Raw genomic sequence first — 20,850 nt, forward strand, 5'->3', positions numbered from 1 at the left:
TACATAGCACACGCAATAGATCAGATGGCATGACATTCGAGTGTAAACAGCCTTATGGCGAACAAAAAGGTCTCCGTTTCCTCAACTTCCCTGTCCATGACTCTTCCGATTTCTTGCCAGATTTGTCTAGGAAAGGTAAGTCTTGTACTAAGAGTGGCTTTCGCGTGTATGTCTTGTGTATTGAACCATACGCGGCTCGCCGAAATTGCCGGATTTGAACTGAAATTAATTGTTGTGTGGTATTCATAGGTTAGGGAACCCGTTGTATGCCCCAATCAGCATGTCTTCTGTTCAAATTGCATGGACATGTGGCTGCGGTCTCACTCATTCTGCCCAACGTGCCGAACGTCGATAACTTCAGAGAAACCTTGTAAGAAGATTCTAGGTAAGATTTTCAGAGATTTAACTTAATATCTGTTTGCCGCAGTTTCCTTCCACAAGGAAGAACATGTCGGTCTTTACAAATCATCCAACTGATGTTATCAAGTCTTCGTTTAGGCAAAATTATAAACAGTCAAGGCTTTTTAATGAGATTCTACAACGAATAGACATAAATTTCTTAATTTCAGACACGCTGAGTCGTGTAGTTCGTTTACATTTGGTTACTTGTCGGGGTCGCCGAACGGGTTGAAAGGAAACTTGGTTTAGAAGAGTAAATTGATGTACTGTCAATCGAATTTTCAGTGTCATAGCATACTACATGTAAAGAGTTTATCAGAAGTGGTGTTCTCGTGGACTGGTCTGGTTATTTTTCCGTGCAAGCTAAAGTCCTGCCCTTATGACTCGCTAGCACAATATGTCTTCGACTTGCGGGTCATTGACCGTCTGGATCGAAGCATTCTTGTCATATCTCTTTTGTGTGAACCTCGATCGAGGCTATTTATCGTGTGACCCGTGTAACCTGCAGTTGATTTCGAAAACAATTATGCATTTTATTAGCAATCCAGATAACCAATCAGAGGCCTTGTTTATGTTATATGAGCCAAAGTACTAATTCCATTAAAAAGAAGCTATTCTTTCGTATTTACCACAAGCTGACGTGTTTCCATTGCGCAATATTTATGAACACTTCTTCTTTGCTTGGTCAGACAGTAGGGTATTAGAATAACAATGACTTTCATGTGAGGTTCCTTTAGCAACCACGGGTGATTGTCTGCTATTTTTACCCTCCCCAGACCGCTCGTTCAATATCTAATTGAAGTTCTGCCAACAATATTAGCCCAGTCTAGAACAGTTTTCAAGTTTAAAAATTATAATATTGAGTACAATATATATGTTTCATATCATTTTTGTGTCTTTATATCAGGAAGTATTGATTTGCCAGTGAACTCTGATGCCGTGACAAGAGCAGAGTTAAGACGAACCAGACTTGACTTAATTAGACGTGAATATGAGGTAAACAGAATGACATGCACGTGCACACTGAGTGCTAGGTTAATGCGAACTCGTGTTAAATTTTCTAAGCCATTTAAAAAACCGGAATATGCAATTTTGGGTTATTATTCCGCATGTGTTGTGCAATGCGATCTCTTTTTTCATATATGTCTGACAGGGCAAGATTCTAGATGGTAAAGCACTCAGATCTCTATCTTTTGAGGTCAGGGTGTCCTTTGGCAGGTATTTTTTTTTAAAAATTAGCAGGATATATATGTGTTTGCTACTCATAAAAACAGTCTGTAAGTAGTCAGTTATAGTACGGAAGGTATTTTAAAAAACGCACTATAGTTCTTTTATCTGTTAAAAATAAAGCCATCTTGAAGGGGCAGGGATTGTTTTATGCTAAATTGAGGAGTGGCTTGATTGACTTTATCTACCTGGTATTGATTTCTAATCTTTTTCTAACAAATACAACATGTGTCAGTCAAAGCATGGGAGGGGTTTCTTTGTTTACATTGGTTGCCTTTTAATTGTAGGAAATGTCACAAAAGGACCACTGCGAGGTGAAATATTTTAGATATTGTTCTGTATGTCAGAGCCCACGAAAGCTTTTGACCAAATTCACAAAAGCTGGCTTAACCTTTTCTCCTCTTGCAGGACTGTATTTCTTTTGCAGGTCTGCAGTTCTTCCATGTAAAGCTTTAGTGCAAGACTTCATAGCCTGTGTTACAGCCATCTACAAAAGAAAAAAAAAAATGGCGTCAATGTCACAAAATCTGATGCAATGTTTAGAGAAAACAATGGAAATTGCTCTCAGCACAAACTCTGCACGTGATCTTTGCGTGAGACAGTTAACAACAACCTTTGATAGAAGACAGAAAGAAGACTCTTGCGGAATAATTTTGTAGCCACACAAGGCTGATCACCTCTAGTAATCTGGCTTGAAACCTCAAAATTCTAAACATTAATCTCACTCACAAAGTGTAACATTTCCATTGAGGTCTCTGTTACCAACTCTTTGAGTATATTTCAACTCAACCAATAAAATAAAAGCGCTGATTTCAACAATAATATTAACAAACATTTAACTTCATTAAACTGGAAACAATAGATCAACCAATCAGGTCATTTTCCACACATTTTAGGTCTCTCATGATTAGTATATGTAATCGCATGGGCCCTCGGGCAATTAAGGGTTAATTTCACGAGTATTTTCAAAGTTTTCACAAAAATGCCCGAGTTGGGAAGTGAAGGGGGCAATGTGGAAAACTTTGAAAATACAAGTGAAATTAATCCTTAATTGCCCGAGTGTATTTCCAATTACATGCTTATCACATAAAGGGTAAAACTCTATAATGGAAAACTTTCAAGGTCTTGCTGTTGCGTAAACAGGTTTGCCGGTTGTCATTAAAGAACAGGCTAGCAGTAGAACAGAGAAAGCCTGCTATAATAGTAAGCCAAACACAGTAAGTTCAATTCACTCAAAGTAATTTCTATACAAATAAAACTTTAAGCAATCTAATTTTATTCCCTTGTTTCACGAAGCTTGCAACAGCGTGAAACTACTTCCTCGATCGCTGAAAGACATAAACCAGTGTGTCCAAACAAGCCCTAATAACTTCTTGAATCCAAAACTCTCCTTTCCACCGCGAAAACTTAACGTACTAACAAAATTTACGCTCTTTTTTGTGCCGAAAAGGTGACCTGTGATACTAATAAGCCGACCCGAAGCAAGACGAAGAAATTAACTTTCAATTTGGCAGCCATGAAGTTCTGTAACTCTATGCTTCGTGTGACACTAGATGTCCCCACTCAAACTTTTTTCAGGCTGCGAATCAATACTTTTTTGGATGGGAAAATCCTTTTCCTTTTTTACTCTTTGCTGCATGTAGATTTTCTTTCACATTAAAGCCTCTCTGTCAACCGGAATGCTTCGCAGGCATTTGTATTTGTTTTTACTCTGTAACTGAAGAAAAGGTTAGAAAAATCAGAAGGATTTGGGGCATTTGGTGGCCTGACATATAATTAACTGGTAGAAACTGATATGAGATGTTTGCTTTAGTCACAATTTGGCTGAGAACTACTGTATTTTGAAATTCTGACTTCGCGTTGCAAGGTGACAGCTGTCAGCTATGGTTCCTGCCACCCGTAAGCATCATGCAGAGACTTGAAACAATTTCATGCAATGAATTTGCTTTTTATTTGCTTTCAGAGACTTAAGAAGCATATATACAGAATTAACAGTACTTCCTATGCTTAGCATATTGTCTCAGTCATGATGCAGAATAAGAGGAACAATAATTATTTGTTTCGTTGATGAATTCATACCACGCTTCAGAATCCTTACAGAGTTATTATCAATAACGGGTCACGTACGGATACTAAAATGTTTTCAGTTCACTCTTTTTGCAATAAAAGGTTAGTTTTCTTTACCAGGAATATAACGCAGTAGAGAAAGCACTTTTCACTTTTCTTCAAAATAAATTTCAAGAAATCTCACCAAAGTTAACCTCAAATTGGATGAATCCACAAGTAGTGTGATAGTCTTTTCTGAAGGCTAGCAATGCGAAGGAAAATTCAATTCACTGTCACTCACTGCTGCAAATGGGAGAATTTTTTTTTTGTATCCGAGTACATCTTAACTGTTTCTCCAGCAATCCTAGACAGATTTTCGGAGATAATTCTCTTGACGAATGTCTATGGTCTACACCTTCCGACAAGGTTCTTCGCAGTCGCCATGGCCAAAATCACATTGTACCGGCTGTTCTTTAGTTTCTCAAATATGTGAAAAAACTGACAATTTGTGATCATATATTCCCCTCAGTGTTAAGGGTGATAATGAATCTTGTCTTTAAATGTCAGAAATGTAGAACAATCCAGATGAATGCCTTGGATTATAAAGGATTGAAGAGTGAATTGATCGGCAACAACAAATTAGAAGTTTCGTGAACCAGGAAACCTCCAACAACATGCGCAATGCATGCCTGTCGACAGAGAGTCTTTAAGATGAAATAGCCGTGTTTAGATCAAACTCAGAAGGGATGCGTTTCTGAAATTCCTTTTCAAAATCTGTTTGAAGCTGTTTGAAGCGGGAAACCAACTTAATGCAGGCATACTGAGCCAATCAGCATCAAGTAATCATGTCCTCTATATTACCAAAAGTGCTGTCAAGATTTAAAAAAATGCCCTCTGTCTCAGCCAATCAGCATTCGGTAATTTTGCCCTGTATGTGATAATCATTGGAAACACACAATCCCTCTCTCCTTTTTTTTCGTTCAGGGAGGGCAGCTGTAACACAGGCTATACACAACATTGTGAAGAAGAGCTTATTTAATTACATGCTGTCCTCTTTTTGGCAGCATAAACATCTGCATACATTGTAAACATATACTGAGTGCAACCTATCTTTCAAATACTGTCTTTGGTCCATTACAAGGAATATGACACACAGATAGCAACAAGTCCTTAGTGTTCATGTCTTGCTGATTTTAACCAACATAACATGTTGCAAGGACAGATTGAATGCAAAATAAATAGGTGTATGAACTGGGGGGGGGGGGGACGAGGGGGGCTGCAGCCCCCTTAGCTACGGAAATTATATGATTTTTTGGGCAAAACACTAATGACTCAGGCAACGACACTTGAGAGAAAACATTACAAAATAATGCTGTTTGCATAATTTCCAAACTTGTAAATAACATTTTTAGCTAGTTACTTTTTTTAGAATTTTTTCTTTTAATAAGTTTTAGATTCTACTCGGATTGAGACTGTTGATAGAGTATGATTGATTGATTGATTATGTAAGCTTAGAATATAACTATTTTAGTTTCATTAGATGTGAGAATTGTGACCATTTTTGTTTTTCATGCAATTTGAGTGCATTTGCATCCTGATTTGAACACTCTTGCATTTGGGCATTGCATAAAGTTTCGGGCAAGAAGGTCACCACCATGAAGTCCGAAGGTGGGTAGGGGGTCCAACAGAGGGTAGGGTGCCTATCACCCACATTGGGCAAGCATTGCATTCCCTCCAGGGGTACAGTTAGCAGTTTTGGACACTATGTTCCTTTCTGTCGCACTTAAGTCACCGTAACGGATTTGGTGTCTTGGCAAGACTCAGATTTTATCATTCGTCACCCTTTTAATGGCCTGAGTACAGACTTTACCTTACAATGTTTTGCTACTGTTAGTGTTTGTGTATTTACATTGTATAACTATTTTTATAATAACTGCACTTTTGTAGGATGAAATCAAATCCCTTCAAAACACAGTAGATCGACTGAAATCTGAAAATAAGCAGCTTCATGAGAAGATGATTGAACGAGAAAGAACAATGGCCTCTATGGACTTTACAAGCAGACATGGGACCAAGGAAGACGGTGCTAATAAACTGGACATTGACATGTTAGTAAAACTCACAACCAGGTTACAGAAAGCAAGTCACACTTACGAAAGTCTAAGAGGGGATATGGACAAGATCAAAGAGGTACTTGGCTGCATATAATGTGTGTTCTATTTACTCATAGCATTTTATTACCTTGTGATATTATTCCATTATTCATTATTTACCCTAAGATAAAGCCCAGGCTTAGGGTTAGGATTAGGTTACAGTTTGGGATAAAGAGAAAATAAAATATTATAATGTGGTATAAATTATTGTTTGTAGGATAACAAGAGGCTGCAAGAGGAAAACAGGAATCTTACGAGAGAAAACTCTCGCCTTAAAGATGACCCAAAGTTTTCCAAGTCCCCTCAGAGGTGTGGGTTTGTTGTGATTTTAAGATGATTTCCACAGAACATTTTAGCAATAATGGCAAAAATTAAGTTACCAAAAAACCTCATTGCATGGCAATATTTTGAATACAGTTAAGAAGGACTTACCAAGACTTTAGTTCCAAGTTGACCCTGTGAGGGAAAATTGAACTTGAAGTTATCCATATTTCAAGTAAAACAGATGTTTAGCATTAGTTAAAAACAATTATAACACATGCTTTAAGAATTCTTATGAGGTTTGACAGTTACTTTCTCGGGAATGCTTGAGAATTTAATTGCAGAGTCACACGCAGAAATGAACTAAAGTGAGTTGTTTTCAATAGCATTCCAAACGTTACTGTGCTATGAGTAGATTTTTAGTAAATAATTTTTGTACGTATTGCTCAAACTTTGAACGGAATCTGTCTTGATCCTTTGTTTATCTTGCCAATGTGAATAAATAGGAATAATTGGAAAAGCTAGTCAATCAATTTATTAATGCCTTCACTAGTGACAAAAGCACAAGTACAAAATGCTTTATTTTGTCACTCGTGAAAACTAGGCTTAGTAAGTTAGAATCAATTTCTATCACTGATTTAGATTTCTGATTATTTTATCAACTAATTGATAATGGTATGCACCTTAGGTGATTTTGATATTTTCTGCACCACATTGATTTCTGGTTATTTTTCACAAAGTCGTGTTCATCTTGTTGTTGTAACTTGTGCATTAAACATCTCTGAATGCCTACCAAAACACTTCTGTTAGAAAATTACCTGCCGTCAGATACATGAATGTTCTTCTTAAGTTGAGATCTTGCGAAACTCTGTAAGGTACCATAACCAGCCTTTTATCAATGAAGGTATGGAATGCAGACATTGATGAAATATTGTGATTTCCTGGCTGACAACCGAGCAGCTAAGCCTCAGTATAAGTAGACTGAGTTTAAAACATTACTTCATAGATTTAGAAAATTTGCATTTTGGCTATATTCAGTGGAAGAACCCCTGCAATTAAATGTTTCAAAATGTCATTAATTCCTCTTTAGGTTCAGTCACTATACAATGGCAGGTCTTCAGACAAAAGTAGGTCAGTATGAGCGTGAAGTTCAGCAACTCAGAAAAGCATTACAAAAGAGCGATAACTACATAGAGGACCTGACAAGCAAGCTGGATGTGCCGACAGGACAGTCTGTTGTCAAGTCTAAGAGAGGCCAACCCAGATCAAGCTCAGTGCCAAGTTCCTGCACAATAACAAGTCTTTCAGAGGACAAAGATTCATCAGAGAATGGCACTGCTACCAAAAGTACAGATGATATCCAAGAGGTAGAAAATGTCGATCCACCAGAGGATGCTAGCCCTGGCAATGATGGGGATCAAAAGAAAAGGTCTTCAACTGCAGGTGATAACGAGAGTGTCATGTCTAATGGTCATTCTCCAATCCTTGCACCAATGAACAATGAAAGGTTCTCGTTAGAATCAACCACTTCTTTTGCAGATGAAAGAGCATCTGGTCTGAGCTCCCGACGAAGTTCCGAGGTCAGTCTGTATGGTCAAGACTTGGAAATCCCCCCTGGACCACTTACAAGCTCTCTCAACATTCTGGAGCCTGTGGAGGGGGAGGCACTTGATCGACCCCCATCTCGAGGAGAGCTGTTGTTACTTGGTGACCCTTCTTCTAGGAGACAGGAGAAGCCCCCACTAGAAGAAAACCTGAATATGTTCACTGCAAGTCGACAGCTGATTATGATGAGTGAGCGCAGGGCAAGGCAGAGGGATGTAATGGATCCTAGTAGATTACGAGATTTTAGTGAATGTTCACCAAGCAGCTCTGACGGAGGGAAAAGGAAATCACTGGACGCAAAGTCTCTTGATTTTGATATGTTCACCAGTGCTGCTGACGAAGATTCACCAAGCAATTCTGTTTCACATGAATCTCCTTCTTACAGCAGAGAAGCTGAGAGTGGTTCTCCTTGTTTTCATACTTTCTCGTTGGCTAAAATCAAGTCAGAAATAGAGCTAGGCCATGAGGATGAGAGTGCCCCCAAAAAACCAAGAGTAGAGGCTGATGAGTATCCAGATACTGTAGAGAGCGATGACCAGGGAAAACCTTGAGTCCTCCAGTGACTACCTTTGTTCACATGTGTAGTCTACCTTCATATTCTCATTATCAGTAGCTGCATCATGATGCATTGATAAAATGTTTCTGATTGATCTTTTCTTAGTTCCTGTTACATATAGCTGCAACATGATCACAGTAGTGTCCAATTACTGTAATCAAGTTAAACCTTGTAGTTTCAAGTTGATTTTGGAAATTACTTGGCTGCTTGATTTCATTCTTGTAGTCCACTCACTCTAGATACTTTAAGTAATTTATTGCAAATTAAGAGTAAGAAGTAAGTTATTAGTTTCAAAAAGTTCAAAAATGAAGTAATTTGTTATTCCCATGGCAAATGATTTTTAAGTGATGCTTTATACTTTCTCCAGATTATGCTACTAATATTTTTAGACAAGCAATGACTTAGATGGCCAAACGGTTATGAGCCCCCTGAAGATAGTTTGTTATCTACTTTTTGATAAATAGATTCTGTCATGATTATGCAAACCAATTTGTGATACCATTCGGAATCAGTCACATTTACTTCACTCTCAGAACAATACCAAATTAATGTATACCATCCCTCCTGGATTATCTGGAAGAGAGCATGTGTCCCACATGTGAAGGAAGTGCTAAGAGTGCATTTTTCACTCTGATTTTAGCTGATTTTGGGGTGACACTTAAACAATATTTGATGCATTTTTTTTATTATTATTTGGTGAAACCCTTCTTACAACAACTTTTCTTTAGGGAGGAAAATTGGCAACCTCCCAGATTTTCTTCTTTTAGGTTGGAAATGTGCCAACCTAAATGTGAAAAAAAAAAGGATTATATATTTCCCACTTATTTTGAGTGGTATCAGACATTGGTTCCCCTCAGAATCGGATAGGAATGCAATGCTAATACTGTATTTTGTGCTTTATTGTTCTTCCTAAATGTGGGTGCACATTACATAGGCCCATTCTGATTATTTAGAGTTAGCTTCATGCACACTTCTCAAAATTGTTGAAGTGTATGAAGGAAATGGTCAGGGAAGTTTATCCTCAATTTGACATTGAGTTATTTAAGTATTATGAGAACATCTACATGCAAATTACTTTACATGGCATTGCTCAATCTAACACTGTAATACTCTGCATTTCAATCATTGAAAGACAGAAAATTGCAGTTTTATACATAATACGTGGCGTTTATGACAGTAGCTCACATTTTGTAGTATTCATAACATTTAGTAACAAGTTGTTTGATTCCATTTTGTCCCTGGACACTAAAATATTTTATTTTAAGTTATGAGTTGATATTTGGTAGTGCCATGAGTGTACAGAGCCCCTTTAATAAGACTGTTACCATGTCGTCATAGTCAAATTTGACCAGTCCCATTATTGAGATGGATAAACAGTGTAATTCAGTTCATGTTTCAAGTCTGAACGCTTTGTTCAGCTTTTCCGAGCTTTACAGCTGTAGATAACAGCAATAGTTGCATAAGATATAAAAATGTACTGGTGACTACCATGGTGCATATAGATTTCCAAACAGTATTCATCCAAGTTTTCGCCCACTGAATTTTGACAAATAGGGAAGACTGTGGGTGCATTATCCCTGAACACCAGGAAATTTCTATACTGTAGATTATAATGCACTCAATTTGAGGTTTTAAACTAGATTTCTGACAATTTTTAATGGGAGTAAACAGTAAAATCGCAAGATCATGACTCTAACTATTAGTAAGTACTTGTTTAGCAGTGCTAGGTAACAGTAGCCCTTGAAATGAATTGGAGATGTAGGAATGGGGTAGCTGTGGTGTAATTTTGAGTAGCTGTATACCTTGTATGACTACATGTAACAACTTTTGAGGTTGATACTAATGCAAATATTCTAAATGTCATTTTTTTAGGGTATAGAATATTTAGAAATTATGCAGAGTAGGCTGGGAGAAATTTTGCAATAGTCTGTAAGTCATGTGCGAAACTGATAAAAATACAAAGCACCCACTACTAAACACAGTGAGAGTGTTGTTATGTTATAAAACAAACATTTTTCACCTCTTACTGTCACCACACTGCTTGTGTTATTGCAAGTGAGTCAGATTTTCCTCTCTGTAGATTAATTTTCACTGGTTTAATTATGAACAAAATCATACCCAAAAAATTATTAGGATAGCTCCTAGTTTTTCAAGTTAATTTCTGTAACTTTCTAACTCCTTTTACTCCCAGGGTCAACTGGAGCATTTTCCTTATTGTGTTTACATACGTTTTGTTTAATTAATTTAGTTTCAAAGGGCCTGAAGCATGGTAACACTCAAGCCCAGCTTTGATTGACAGAAAACAAGTGCACATTCAAAGAATTTAGCAAAATTACGCCTCATTTTTTGGCTTTATTATATGACTGAGAGTGGGCCAATTTATCGTTAATTTTTAATTTGCCCTGCAGTGTAGATTTATGTAGGCACATTCATAATTCTCTCAGTCAAATAAGGATTTACACTACACATGATCAGTGAAAATTCTTCTAAGTGTACCAGTACTTGCCTAAAGGCTTGTGCAATTGGAGGGAATTGTCAAATATAACTTGTAGTGTAAATCCTTAATTGCATTCCCATTCGTATGATTTCCTATGATAATAATTTTAACTGACTTCGTAATTTTAACAATATTGTTTAGCATCATGGACATGTAGTGCTATTAAAATGTTGCTGTTGTGTTTTGGACGCATTGCGAGCCTATTTTAGCGAGGTCAATGACAATAGGCCCGCAATGCATACAAACTGCTGTATCTCTGCACCGAATAACCAGGACATTGTGGTTTTCAAGTCACCAAACATCTTTTGTTACAGGAAGTAATTTTCAGTTGGTTCCAAGTGAAAACAACAGTTGTGAGAAATCAATTTTGACTGGTTGGGTATACCAAGCAAGCCCATATGTGCTCCCAAATATTTTGGATGTTGCACTTTATGGTACTTAAGGCTCTATTAAATTATTAAAATTCTCTGTTAAGAAGATCAAATGGTTCATGCTCAACCTGCTTACTTGCATTGGATTAAATAGGAATATATGACTGCTGGGAGTTAGCCCTTTCAGGGTTTAAAAACCGTGATTTCAATAAACTAATTCTCCTTACTTGACACGGAATAACAATTAAAACACTAGTTGGGAGAACTGTATTACATGTAGTGAAAGCCAGTTTTTCTTTGGGGAATCTGTTGTTGTGTTTTCATGGCCTGCATGCAGATAGCAGAAATTCATAATTCTTAATATCTGGATAAAGATGTAAGAGAATCCTTCATAAGAAAAAATATTGTGACTGATACATTTACCATAACTCGTAGCGCACGAAATCAGAAAAGTTCTAAAATCGTCAATCCAAGCAAAGTCGTTAACACAGGGGCGAATTTTTCGCAAAGACAGCTTCTGTTGTTCCCAATAGATTGTTTTAGGTTTTCAAGGTATTCTGGTAAAATGTACAGACGCCATGTTTTGTCTATGGTGAAGGGTTAGCATTGTTTGAGTTGTTAATCATTTGAATCAGAAGCAGCTAGAAAAATATTTTTGTAATTTAATGACAAGGGTCAATAAACCAGGATATTTCAGTGTTTGGGTCTTTTTTATAAATATACATTTCTTTATATAACATACAAGTCCCCTTCATTCTTTGCTTGTTCTCTTTGCCCAGTTAGGGTCGAGTTGTTGTAATGATCTTCATCCAACTGTAAACGGAATGAACTTCTGTTAAGTTTTCTTCTCGCGAGTTGTGTTGTAAGAGACAACACCCAATTCTAAGACCCGGGCACAAAATAAGGACCGTAGATTGTTCCGCCTGCCATAACGGGTTGCCTGTGACAGTCCTGGTTGACATATGCCTAAGTAGTCAACGATTAAAATAATAACCTAACACGGATCTGACTATGAATGACTGTGTCTGGTCATCACGGATTTAGTCTCGATTTAGTGTGTCAGTCTATGTCTTGTCAGATCGAGTCACGAATCTTTACTCCTTGACAGATCTGTTTTCACGGATTTCCCTATTCCTTGTTGTGGAAATTTTCAGGGAGCAAGATCGGCTATCTTTAAAACGGGGAATCGGGGAATCGGGGAATCGGAGAATCGGAGAATCGGGGAATCGGGGAATCGGGGAATCGGGGAATCGGGGAATCGGGGAATCGGGGAATCGGGGAATCGGGGAATCGGGGAATGGGAAAGGGGAAGGGGAATCGGAAAATCAGAACGGGGAATGGGAACGGGGAATGGGAACGGGAAATCAGGGAATGGGAATGGGGAACGGGGAACGGGGAATCTTTAAAATGGGGAATCTTTAAAAGCGGGAATCTTTAAAATGGGGAATCTTTAAAAGCGGGAATTTTTAAAAGCGGGAATCTTTAAAATGGGGAATCTTTAAAAGCGGGAATCTTTAAAACGGGGAATCTTTAAAAGCGGGAATCTTTAAAAGCGGGAATCTTTAAAAGCGGGAATCTTTAAAACGGGGAATCTTTAAAAGCGGGAATCTTTAAAATGGGGAATCTTTAAAAGCGGGAATCTTTAAAACGGGGAATCTTTAAAAGCGGGAATCTTTAAAATGGGGAATCTTTAAAAGCGGGAATCTTTAAAATGGGGAATCTTTAAAAGCGGGAATCTTTAAAACGGGGAATCTTTAAAAGCGGGAATCTTTAAAACGGGGAATCTTTAAAAGCAGGAATCTTTAAAATGGGGAATCTTTAAAATGGGGAATCTTTTTTAAGCGGGAATCTTTAAAAGCGGGTGATTCCTTGTCAACCACTGTTTTGACTTTCATTCCTTGTTCCTGGTTTTTGTGATAAAAACGGCTCCAAACGACCCTTCCCCTATCACATCTATTTCGCCGAGATCATTCCACTTAAACTGTGGAAGACCTTCAAAGCGACCGATTCTTTCTTCTTTAAAGTGAATGCAATGGGCACTTTGAAATTGTCTTCGCATGACTGCATGGCGTAGAAAGAGGTATCATTAAGCACACAATGACGGATTATACGCGAAATTCGCCGCCACATCGTTCGGGCATCGAGCATCGAATTACTTTATTGCTAGTTTTCAGTGTCACGCCGTTCAAAATAAATCAAAATAAAAATCAAAACCGGTCAATAGATAAAGTCCAGAATCTTGAAGAGAAAGAAAGTAAATATGCAAAGACTTTCGCCAAGATTCAGGTCACAGCAATGTTTCTTACGCAAGATATGCGGAGAAATTTTTTACCCAAATTTATAGAGATTTTGATAGAGACGCCATGCTGGCGCCCATCCGGATGGCGGCCGGAAACCAACAGAAACATCTGTCACTGAGTTTTGCTACATTTACCTTTTCAGGAACTCAAAAACATTTTAAAAATAATACTTTTTGTAATACATGAACTGTTCAGATAGCCAAATTCCCCGAAATAAGTCACTCTTTTAACATGACAGTTTTCTTGCCCGTCATGTAAATGCCGCGTCACGCAAAAGCTTAGAAATTCAAGGTTAGTCTATTACAAAACCAAGAACCCACTTGGAGCGAAAATTTGTATGAATATTAGTTTCCAGCTGCTCTTATACATCATGAAAGTAAACTCTCAGGATGATTAATAGTTTTGTAGTTTGAATTTTAGCGACGTCATGTGAACCAGATTTAGGGGACTATTGAGTTATCGATTAAACAACCAAAAACATGTTTTCCCTGCCATATATTTGTCGTGAAGTCGTAAGTCCTTCCATTAGCACATGATAAGGCTACGACAAATATCCATCGCTGTGAAACTCAAATTAAAAACGTCACAGTCCGGATTTAAGATAAATCCAGGCGGTTCGATTCTTCGGTCGGTCTAGCGGATCTCAAAGAGTGAGAATCGAGATTTGAACCGCTCCACTATCCCGCTAAACCGATGTGCTTTAATAGCGTGCAATATAATTACAATGAATAAATTCCACAACTGTCTCTGTACCTGTTGAGTTGATACATGTGACAGAATAAATAGCTTCCGGTGGGAAACTGAGAGATTATCGTTCACTTTTAAGTAAAGATTAACGCTACTAAATATTCCCCATTTTAAAGATTCCCCGTTTTAAAGATTCCCGCTTTTAAAGATTCCCGTTTTTAAAGATTCCTCATTTTAAAGATTCCCGCTTTTAAAGATTCCCGCTTTTAAAGATTCCATATTTTAAAGATTCCCCGTTTTAAAGATTCCCGCTTTTAAAGATTCCCCGTTTTAAAGATTCCCGCTTTTAAAGATTCCCCATTTTAAAGATTCCCGCTTTTAAAGATTCCCCATTTTAAAGATTCCCGCTTTTAAAGATTCCCCGTTTTAAAGATTCCCGCTTCTAAAGATTCCCCATTTTAAAGATTCCCCATTTTAAAGATTCCTCATTTTAAAGATTCCTCATTTTAAAGATTCCCGCTTTTAAAGATTCCCGCTTTTAAAGATTCCCGCTTTTAAAGATTCCGTATTTTAAAGATTCCCGCTTTTAAAGATTCCCCGTTTTAAAGATTCCCGCTTTTAAAGATTCCCCGTTTTAAAGATTCCCGCTTTTAAAGATTCCCCTTTTTAAAGATTCCCGCTTTTAAAGATTCCCCTTTTTAAAGATTCCCGCTTTTAAAGATTCCCCGTTTTAAAGATTCCCGCTTTTAAAGATTCCCCATTTTAGAGATTTCCCATTTTAAAGATTCCCCATTTTAAAGATTCCTCATTTTAAAGATTCCCGCTTTTAAAGATTCCCCATTTTAAAGATTCCCGCTTTTAAAGATTCCCCGTTCCCCGTTCCCCGTTCCCCGTTCCCCGTTCCCCGTTCCCCGTTCCCCGTTCCCCGTTCCCCGTTCCCCGTTCCCCGTTCCCCGTTCGCCATTTCCATTCTCCGATTCCCCGATTCCCCGTTCCATATTTTAAAGATAGCCAGCAAGATCTGTTTGCGTCTAGTCGTCAGGGATTTAGTCTGTCAGTACTAGAATCTGACTAACAATCATTGCCGATCTACCTGCAAACCGTCTCGTATCTACCTGTGTGCAGGATTAGATATTGACATGGCTGTAAGATTTTATTGACAGCTTTTGACTCGACCGCAGGACTCTTAATTGACAGTAAACTACTTGCTCAGATAAAACTCCTGAATGGCGTTCTGTGCTGAGATGACTTGAAAATGAGTTTTATTTTAGTCGTATCAAATGGCAAATCAGTGGATGCCAAAGGTCGTACGATGTCCTCAATGTGTGTGAGTTTGATAATGATCAAAGTTAGCTCACTTACAGAGAGTCTTCAGACTCTCCTTGGAGCTTTAAAAGAATCTGATGACAATACCACTTTGTTCTAAATGAAGTGAATGAATCCAGAATTGCGTGGATTATTTACCTTGACGAGAAACTCCAGTCGGACATACGTGGACTTATTTTTGGGTGTTGGGCGCAAATGAATACCTTAGGGTTTTTCTCCGGGTCAAGAATTATGAAAGTAATTAGAATATCATCTGTGCAGTTGCCTAAACAGTAACCTATTCTTTCAAATCAGTACACTTGTTCCTTATTTAACCGTTTTGACATTATTCACACTATCCTTTGGCATACATTGTTTATCTCGCGCTTGTACATTTTACCTTTTTAACGGGGCTATAGACTGAGCCGAAAGCTCTTCCTTCGAATTATCAAATTCTTAACCGGAGAACGCTTTTACACAAGAAATGTATCAGCGATGACAAAATGAGTAGCGGCTGGTTACTCAAAGCATTTAAATGTAATTTGAGTACAATGATACTTCTTAGTTCATGAATCTAAATGACCAGATATTGAGTAGCTCTCAATTCCTCAGAGTATTTTACTGGGCGGTAGTCGAGTTTATCGTCGGAGCAACTTTTCAAAAATTCTCAGAACGATTTCAGTCAAATCGAGTAGCTTTCAGTTACTAAAAGTATTTTAACGAGCAGTGTAACGAGTAAGTTTTAATTACCCAGGGCGATTTGGAAAATGTTTTAAGCATTGTTTGAACATATTGACTACTCTACACTCGACTCCGGATAACCTCGAACCTCGAGTTATCGGGAGTTCGAATATTTTAAAAGTTGCTCGATAAGGTTTATTCACTTGAAAATGTTTGTTTTGTATTTCCCTCACAGTGAGCTAAAATCGATTTGACTCATTTGACCCGTTTGACGCGTTTGACTGGTTCATGGCAATGACATCAGTGGTTTCCCATTGGTTTTTCACTAGTCAAGTCTTCGTTCTTACTCTATCTCACCCGGATAGTTAGGTGGTCAGTTAACTGCGCTGCTAACTGTACCATTTTATATCGCATGGCTTATAATTGTCTCTCAAAATCCCTCGATATGCATGTCATTAAACCCCTTACCGGCATCTAATTTAACCACTTTTTGATTTATAGCCCGTCAGTTGAGTGGTTTTCACTTCATGTAAAACCAAGTGGTATATTCATCAAGGATTTATGGGTTATTGACCAAGCGTAAGGACAAGATGGCTGGATATTGGCCTAGTTCTTTCTTTGCGTGTTTATGGACCCAGACGGAGTCGAGCTCCATAAACACGCAAAAAGGAACGAGGCGAATATCCAGCCCTCTTAACCGAACAAGTCAATAAAGTATTTATCATGGCTTTCGAGGAATTTTTTCTTGCGACACACAGCGGAAAATCTCGGGCGGGCAAGATAACTCCATCTTGCCCACTCGGGTAGCCAATCAGCGCATAATTCGTGGTTCATCTTGCCCGCTCACGTAGTTAACCACGCAATAATAATAGGGACTTTAAGATACGCTACGGCGAGGTGCTACTACGGCTACTTTGGCCGTGAGGGACTAGGCTGACAACGGTGTTTTACTCGCCAAACTCAAATGATTAAGATTTTGCTGCACGGCAACGGTATGTGCAGTCTCTACGTGTCTTTGCGAAAATGATTACTTTCAAGGAAACCAAAGATTATTCTACTTTCATACGAAATAGGCTTGATCAATGACAATGATTTTCTTCTTTTGTATCCGTCTTACATCTCCCAGAACACAGATTTGCCTTTTAGCACTTGATAGAACCGCCTGTAATTCCAACCACAAAACAAAATATAAACTCTGATATAAAAAAGCTCGATTACACGGACAGCTTGTTCGTACAACGATTACGAGATAAGCCCGAAAATACAAAACTTTCGATTATAATAAAATACATTTTGAACAGTAATAAACTATTATAGCTCAGATTAGAACATACGAAGCTTTCTTATAAACGGCTGTTCGGCCCGTCCTGATATGACTGAATTGATCCTCTCACGGTAGGTGTTAAAATCGTTCAAATTTTCTGTACAAATGACAAAGAAACAATGATCTTAGAACTGATTTTTATGATTGAGAACTTTATCTTCAAACTAGGCTGTTCAAACAGTGCAAAAAGCGTTAAAATAAGAAGTAAACAGCAGGCTTAGGCCCGGTTCATACGTCGCATTTCTGCCGTGTCGAATTCAATTCAACGAATTAAATTCGACAGAAATTCGACGTCTGAATCGGCTGCCGCATTTCTGCTGCACGTTCGATTGGTCTTGTCGCATTATCCGACAGAAATGCGACACCGATTCAAACGCCGAATTTCTGCCGTGTCGAATCTAATTCACACATTATGTTGAAGTAGCTACGTCACGACCCGCGCATGTGCGAAATTTGGCTCCGTTCTCATTGAGATTCAAATGCATCCGCCATCTTGAATTTATCGGAATTGGTAAATTTTCCGCGAATTTAGCCGTGCTTGGTTAAAATTGTTACGTCTTTTTGTCGTGTGTGTGGATTTCTTCTCGTCTATCTCCTTATTTTATCGCGGTGGCAAAATTATGGACGCAGAAGAGGCAAGAAAGGCTACGGTGGTGAGTTTCCTTCGACTCCATTACGTGGCAGATTTGAATGTGTGAACTGTTTCGTAGTTTCTGGGAATATGCTCCAACGCAACGTTCATTTTCTCTTTCTTCTGTTCTTATCCTGTTAGGAAAATCGCATCTTCTGTCCGTGCGAAAGCGCTTGTTCCACGAAACAGAAAACAAATGCAAATCGTGGCTGCCCTTGCAAGATGTGGAAGTGAGTGCACGTGTGGTTCGACAGCAAATCCGTGTCGAAAACACGGTGAGATTCCTTGTTTATGCACTTAGCTTTGATGTAACATTGTTTGAAAGCTGCACGTGAATGGATCAACTAGATTTCTGGCTATTTTTGGTTCTGTTTGTGTTCAAGACTTCATATGTACATACATATGGTCATGTGTACAGCACGTCTTTTTCATTTAGGCCAAATATTTCACCAAGCATAGAGCAGTTTCGAGTTTTCGCAGTTTGAATGGTCTTTCCCTTGAGCTGAGAAGGTTTCTAGGAGAGTTTGATTTTTGATATACAAAGTACAACAGCTTTGACATGACTCTTTTTTCCTTATCAAGGCTGGTGCAAGGACAACTTCATTTGTGGCTGAAGAACACAGCCATACCAGAATGACAGCAGGCAAAGTGAAGAGCAGGAGAGGATAAAATAAAATAGAGATGTGAGGGTCTGCTTGTATAGAAATATATTTTTATTTATTTTTTTGTTATTATTCCAAGAACAAAACTATGCCTAAAAGACCACAAAAATCAAAGCTTGAATACCAATTCAAATGCATAAAGTTTAGCAAGGCAAGATTTGTTTTGTTCCTACACTTGATTTTTCACATTTCTAGGCCCACTTGGCAAAAACTCTGTGCTTGCTAGCAAACTGTCAAACTTGAATCTTTGACACAGTTGTTGACTCTACCTAAAATAAATCAATTGCAACACTTGATTTTGTCAGGCGAGCACAAAATACTTTACAGTACTGTACTTTATTGGTGATTACCTCTATAATGGTCTTTTAGGAATTCATTCAAATGCTTGATGAAGCAATGTGTGCAAGCTGTGTGCCAGAAGCCTGCCTAGAAGAATTGACAATTTAGATGAGACCATCGGTGAAAGCGACATTTCTCAACCCACCACTGGCACATCCACAGAGGGACAGATGACAAGTGTGGATGGAATGCCCAACCCTGCACCTCCTTCTAGCAACTCGGCAATACCATGGTGCAAGTGTGGCATGTACCAAATTATGCCACAAGAAATATACTGCGATGACAATAGCACGCACGTCTTCATGAAGGCAGCCTATTGGCAAAATGTTCTCCATAGATACGGTTATCTGGGGAAAGGAAATCAGGTGTGCCCTTCCTGTGTAGTAACAGTTATCCATTGGGAATATCCCTCACACTAGAGTTTATATTGGATTCAGGGCTGATTAAACCAAAACAAATGAAAGTAACAAGTTCTTTTCCCCTGAAGAAAAGCCCACAAAGAAAGCATTTATAGTAATAGTGGAAGAGGCATTTGTTTTGGTAATTTAAATCACCTCCACACCTGGTTTTCATCTTCATCATTGCACATTCAGGATGGATGTTGGTTCATTATTCCGAAATAAAATGCATGCTCAATACATGGTTCTGAGTTGAAAATTCACCAACAGCTAGTTCATGAATTTGTTACTTTTATAACAAGGCCAATGTTTATTACTGGAAAAAAAAAACAATACAGAAAAAAGATCAATAAGTTCAAGATATAGACAAGAAAACAATCAATAAAAACAAGTTATAGACTAGAAGAGCACACTGGGATTCTTAATGAACCAGATTTTCAAGCTACATCTCTAGGAAGGCTTGTGCAATTTTAACAATATTTCCCTGCAACTGATGGCAGTGCCAAAACCAAAACCAAAACCACTGAAATGAAACTCCTCACAACTGTCAACAGCCAACTGTAACCTGAGTGTTATTCAGGCTAACCAGAGTTTTGTAGGGCTAACCTGAGTGCTATCTTGTTGTTTCATTTTGTTTGCAGGGCTGCCAATGACAGTCGGTCATTGGTCATTGGCCTACCAAAATTTGCTCATGTCCAATGAAATCCCAACTGTGGGTGGACATGATGTCTAGACAATTTTTTATCGTAAATTACTCTGTGGTAAGGGTGAAAAAAGATCTACTGTGAGTAAATCTTCCTTTTTTTGGTGATGCCCGACCACAATTTGTTTTGTCTGACCAAGATGGTGTTTTAGTAGGACATATGTCCTTTAGAGAGAAAAATATTATTTGCAGCCTTGGTTGGTTATTTTGTTTCTGGTTTTGGTACTGGACGTATACAATTTTTCCATTTTTGCTGGCAATGTCTCATAATATCCAGTAGTTCCAAAAGACTTTGCTTTCATCAAACACCCTGGGACATACTGTATTCAATAACTAGTCATGGTCAGCACAGTCACCAAATGGTAATCAATAAATTTTATTGACTATATACATGTACTTTAGTGGAAATGCAATTTATTTTAGTGTGGGAGAGAAGTAAAAATTAGCTTGATCATGTCATTGAAATGAAAGAATATTGGTACACATTGTAAAAAAATAAACACTTTGTATGTTTGAGGACAATTTGGATTTGAAGCATCTACACTGTATTAGAAAAATAATTTATTTGATAGTATTGCAAGACAACTGTTCCCATGGAGATGCTCTAAAGGAGGCCATATCTTGTAAACAGGACTTCCTCATTAATTTCAATAAGATGCTGATATGCCTGTCATATCAACATTGGTAGAACTCGCTGTAACATCA

General features: G+C 38.1%; 1 protein-coding gene and 1 long non-coding RNA gene across 4 annotated transcripts; both read left to right on the plus strand.

Annotated features, from left to right (window-relative positions):
- The first annotated feature begins 50 nt into the window (after window positions 1-50).
- On the plus strand, window positions 51-11,816 carry LOC145497683 (uncharacterized). Of its 2 annotated transcripts, XM_081477512.1 has the most exons (7): window positions 51-135; window positions 250-385; window positions 1,307-1,395; window positions 5,620-5,862; window positions 6,043-6,134; window positions 7,177-7,529; window positions 7,626-11,816. In XM_081477512.1, exons 1-7 carry the CDS (start codon window positions 55-57, stop codon window positions 8,240-8,242), a joined length of 1,611 nt encoding a protein of 536 aa, XP_081333638.1. In that variant the 5' UTR covers window positions 51-54; the 3' UTR covers window positions 8,243-11,816. The 2 variants fall into 2 exon arrangements, with proteins under 2 accessions (XP_081333638.1, XP_081333637.1); XM_081477511.1 differs by having other exon boundaries at window positions 7,177-11,816.
- A 3,088-nt stretch (window positions 11,817-14,904) lies between these two features.
- LOC145497215 (uncharacterized) lies at window positions 14,905-19,164 on the plus strand. Of its 2 annotated transcripts, XR_014050662.1 has the most exons (4): window positions 14,905-18,065; window positions 18,185-18,318; window positions 18,626-18,726; window positions 19,075-19,164. It is a non-coding gene; the product is annotated as an uncharacterized LOC145497215 (long non-coding RNA). The 2 variants fall into 2 exon arrangements; XR_014050661.1 differs by having other exon boundaries at window positions 14,905-18,318.
- Window positions 19,165-20,850: the final 1,686 nt, after the last annotated feature.

This window comes from Orbicella franksi, chromosome 9 (genome assembly GCF_964199315.1).
Source record: "Orbicella franksi chromosome 9, jaOrbFran1.1, whole genome shotgun sequence".
Classification (NCBI taxonomy): domain Eukaryota; kingdom Metazoa; phylum Cnidaria; class Anthozoa; order Scleractinia; family Merulinidae; genus Orbicella; species Orbicella franksi.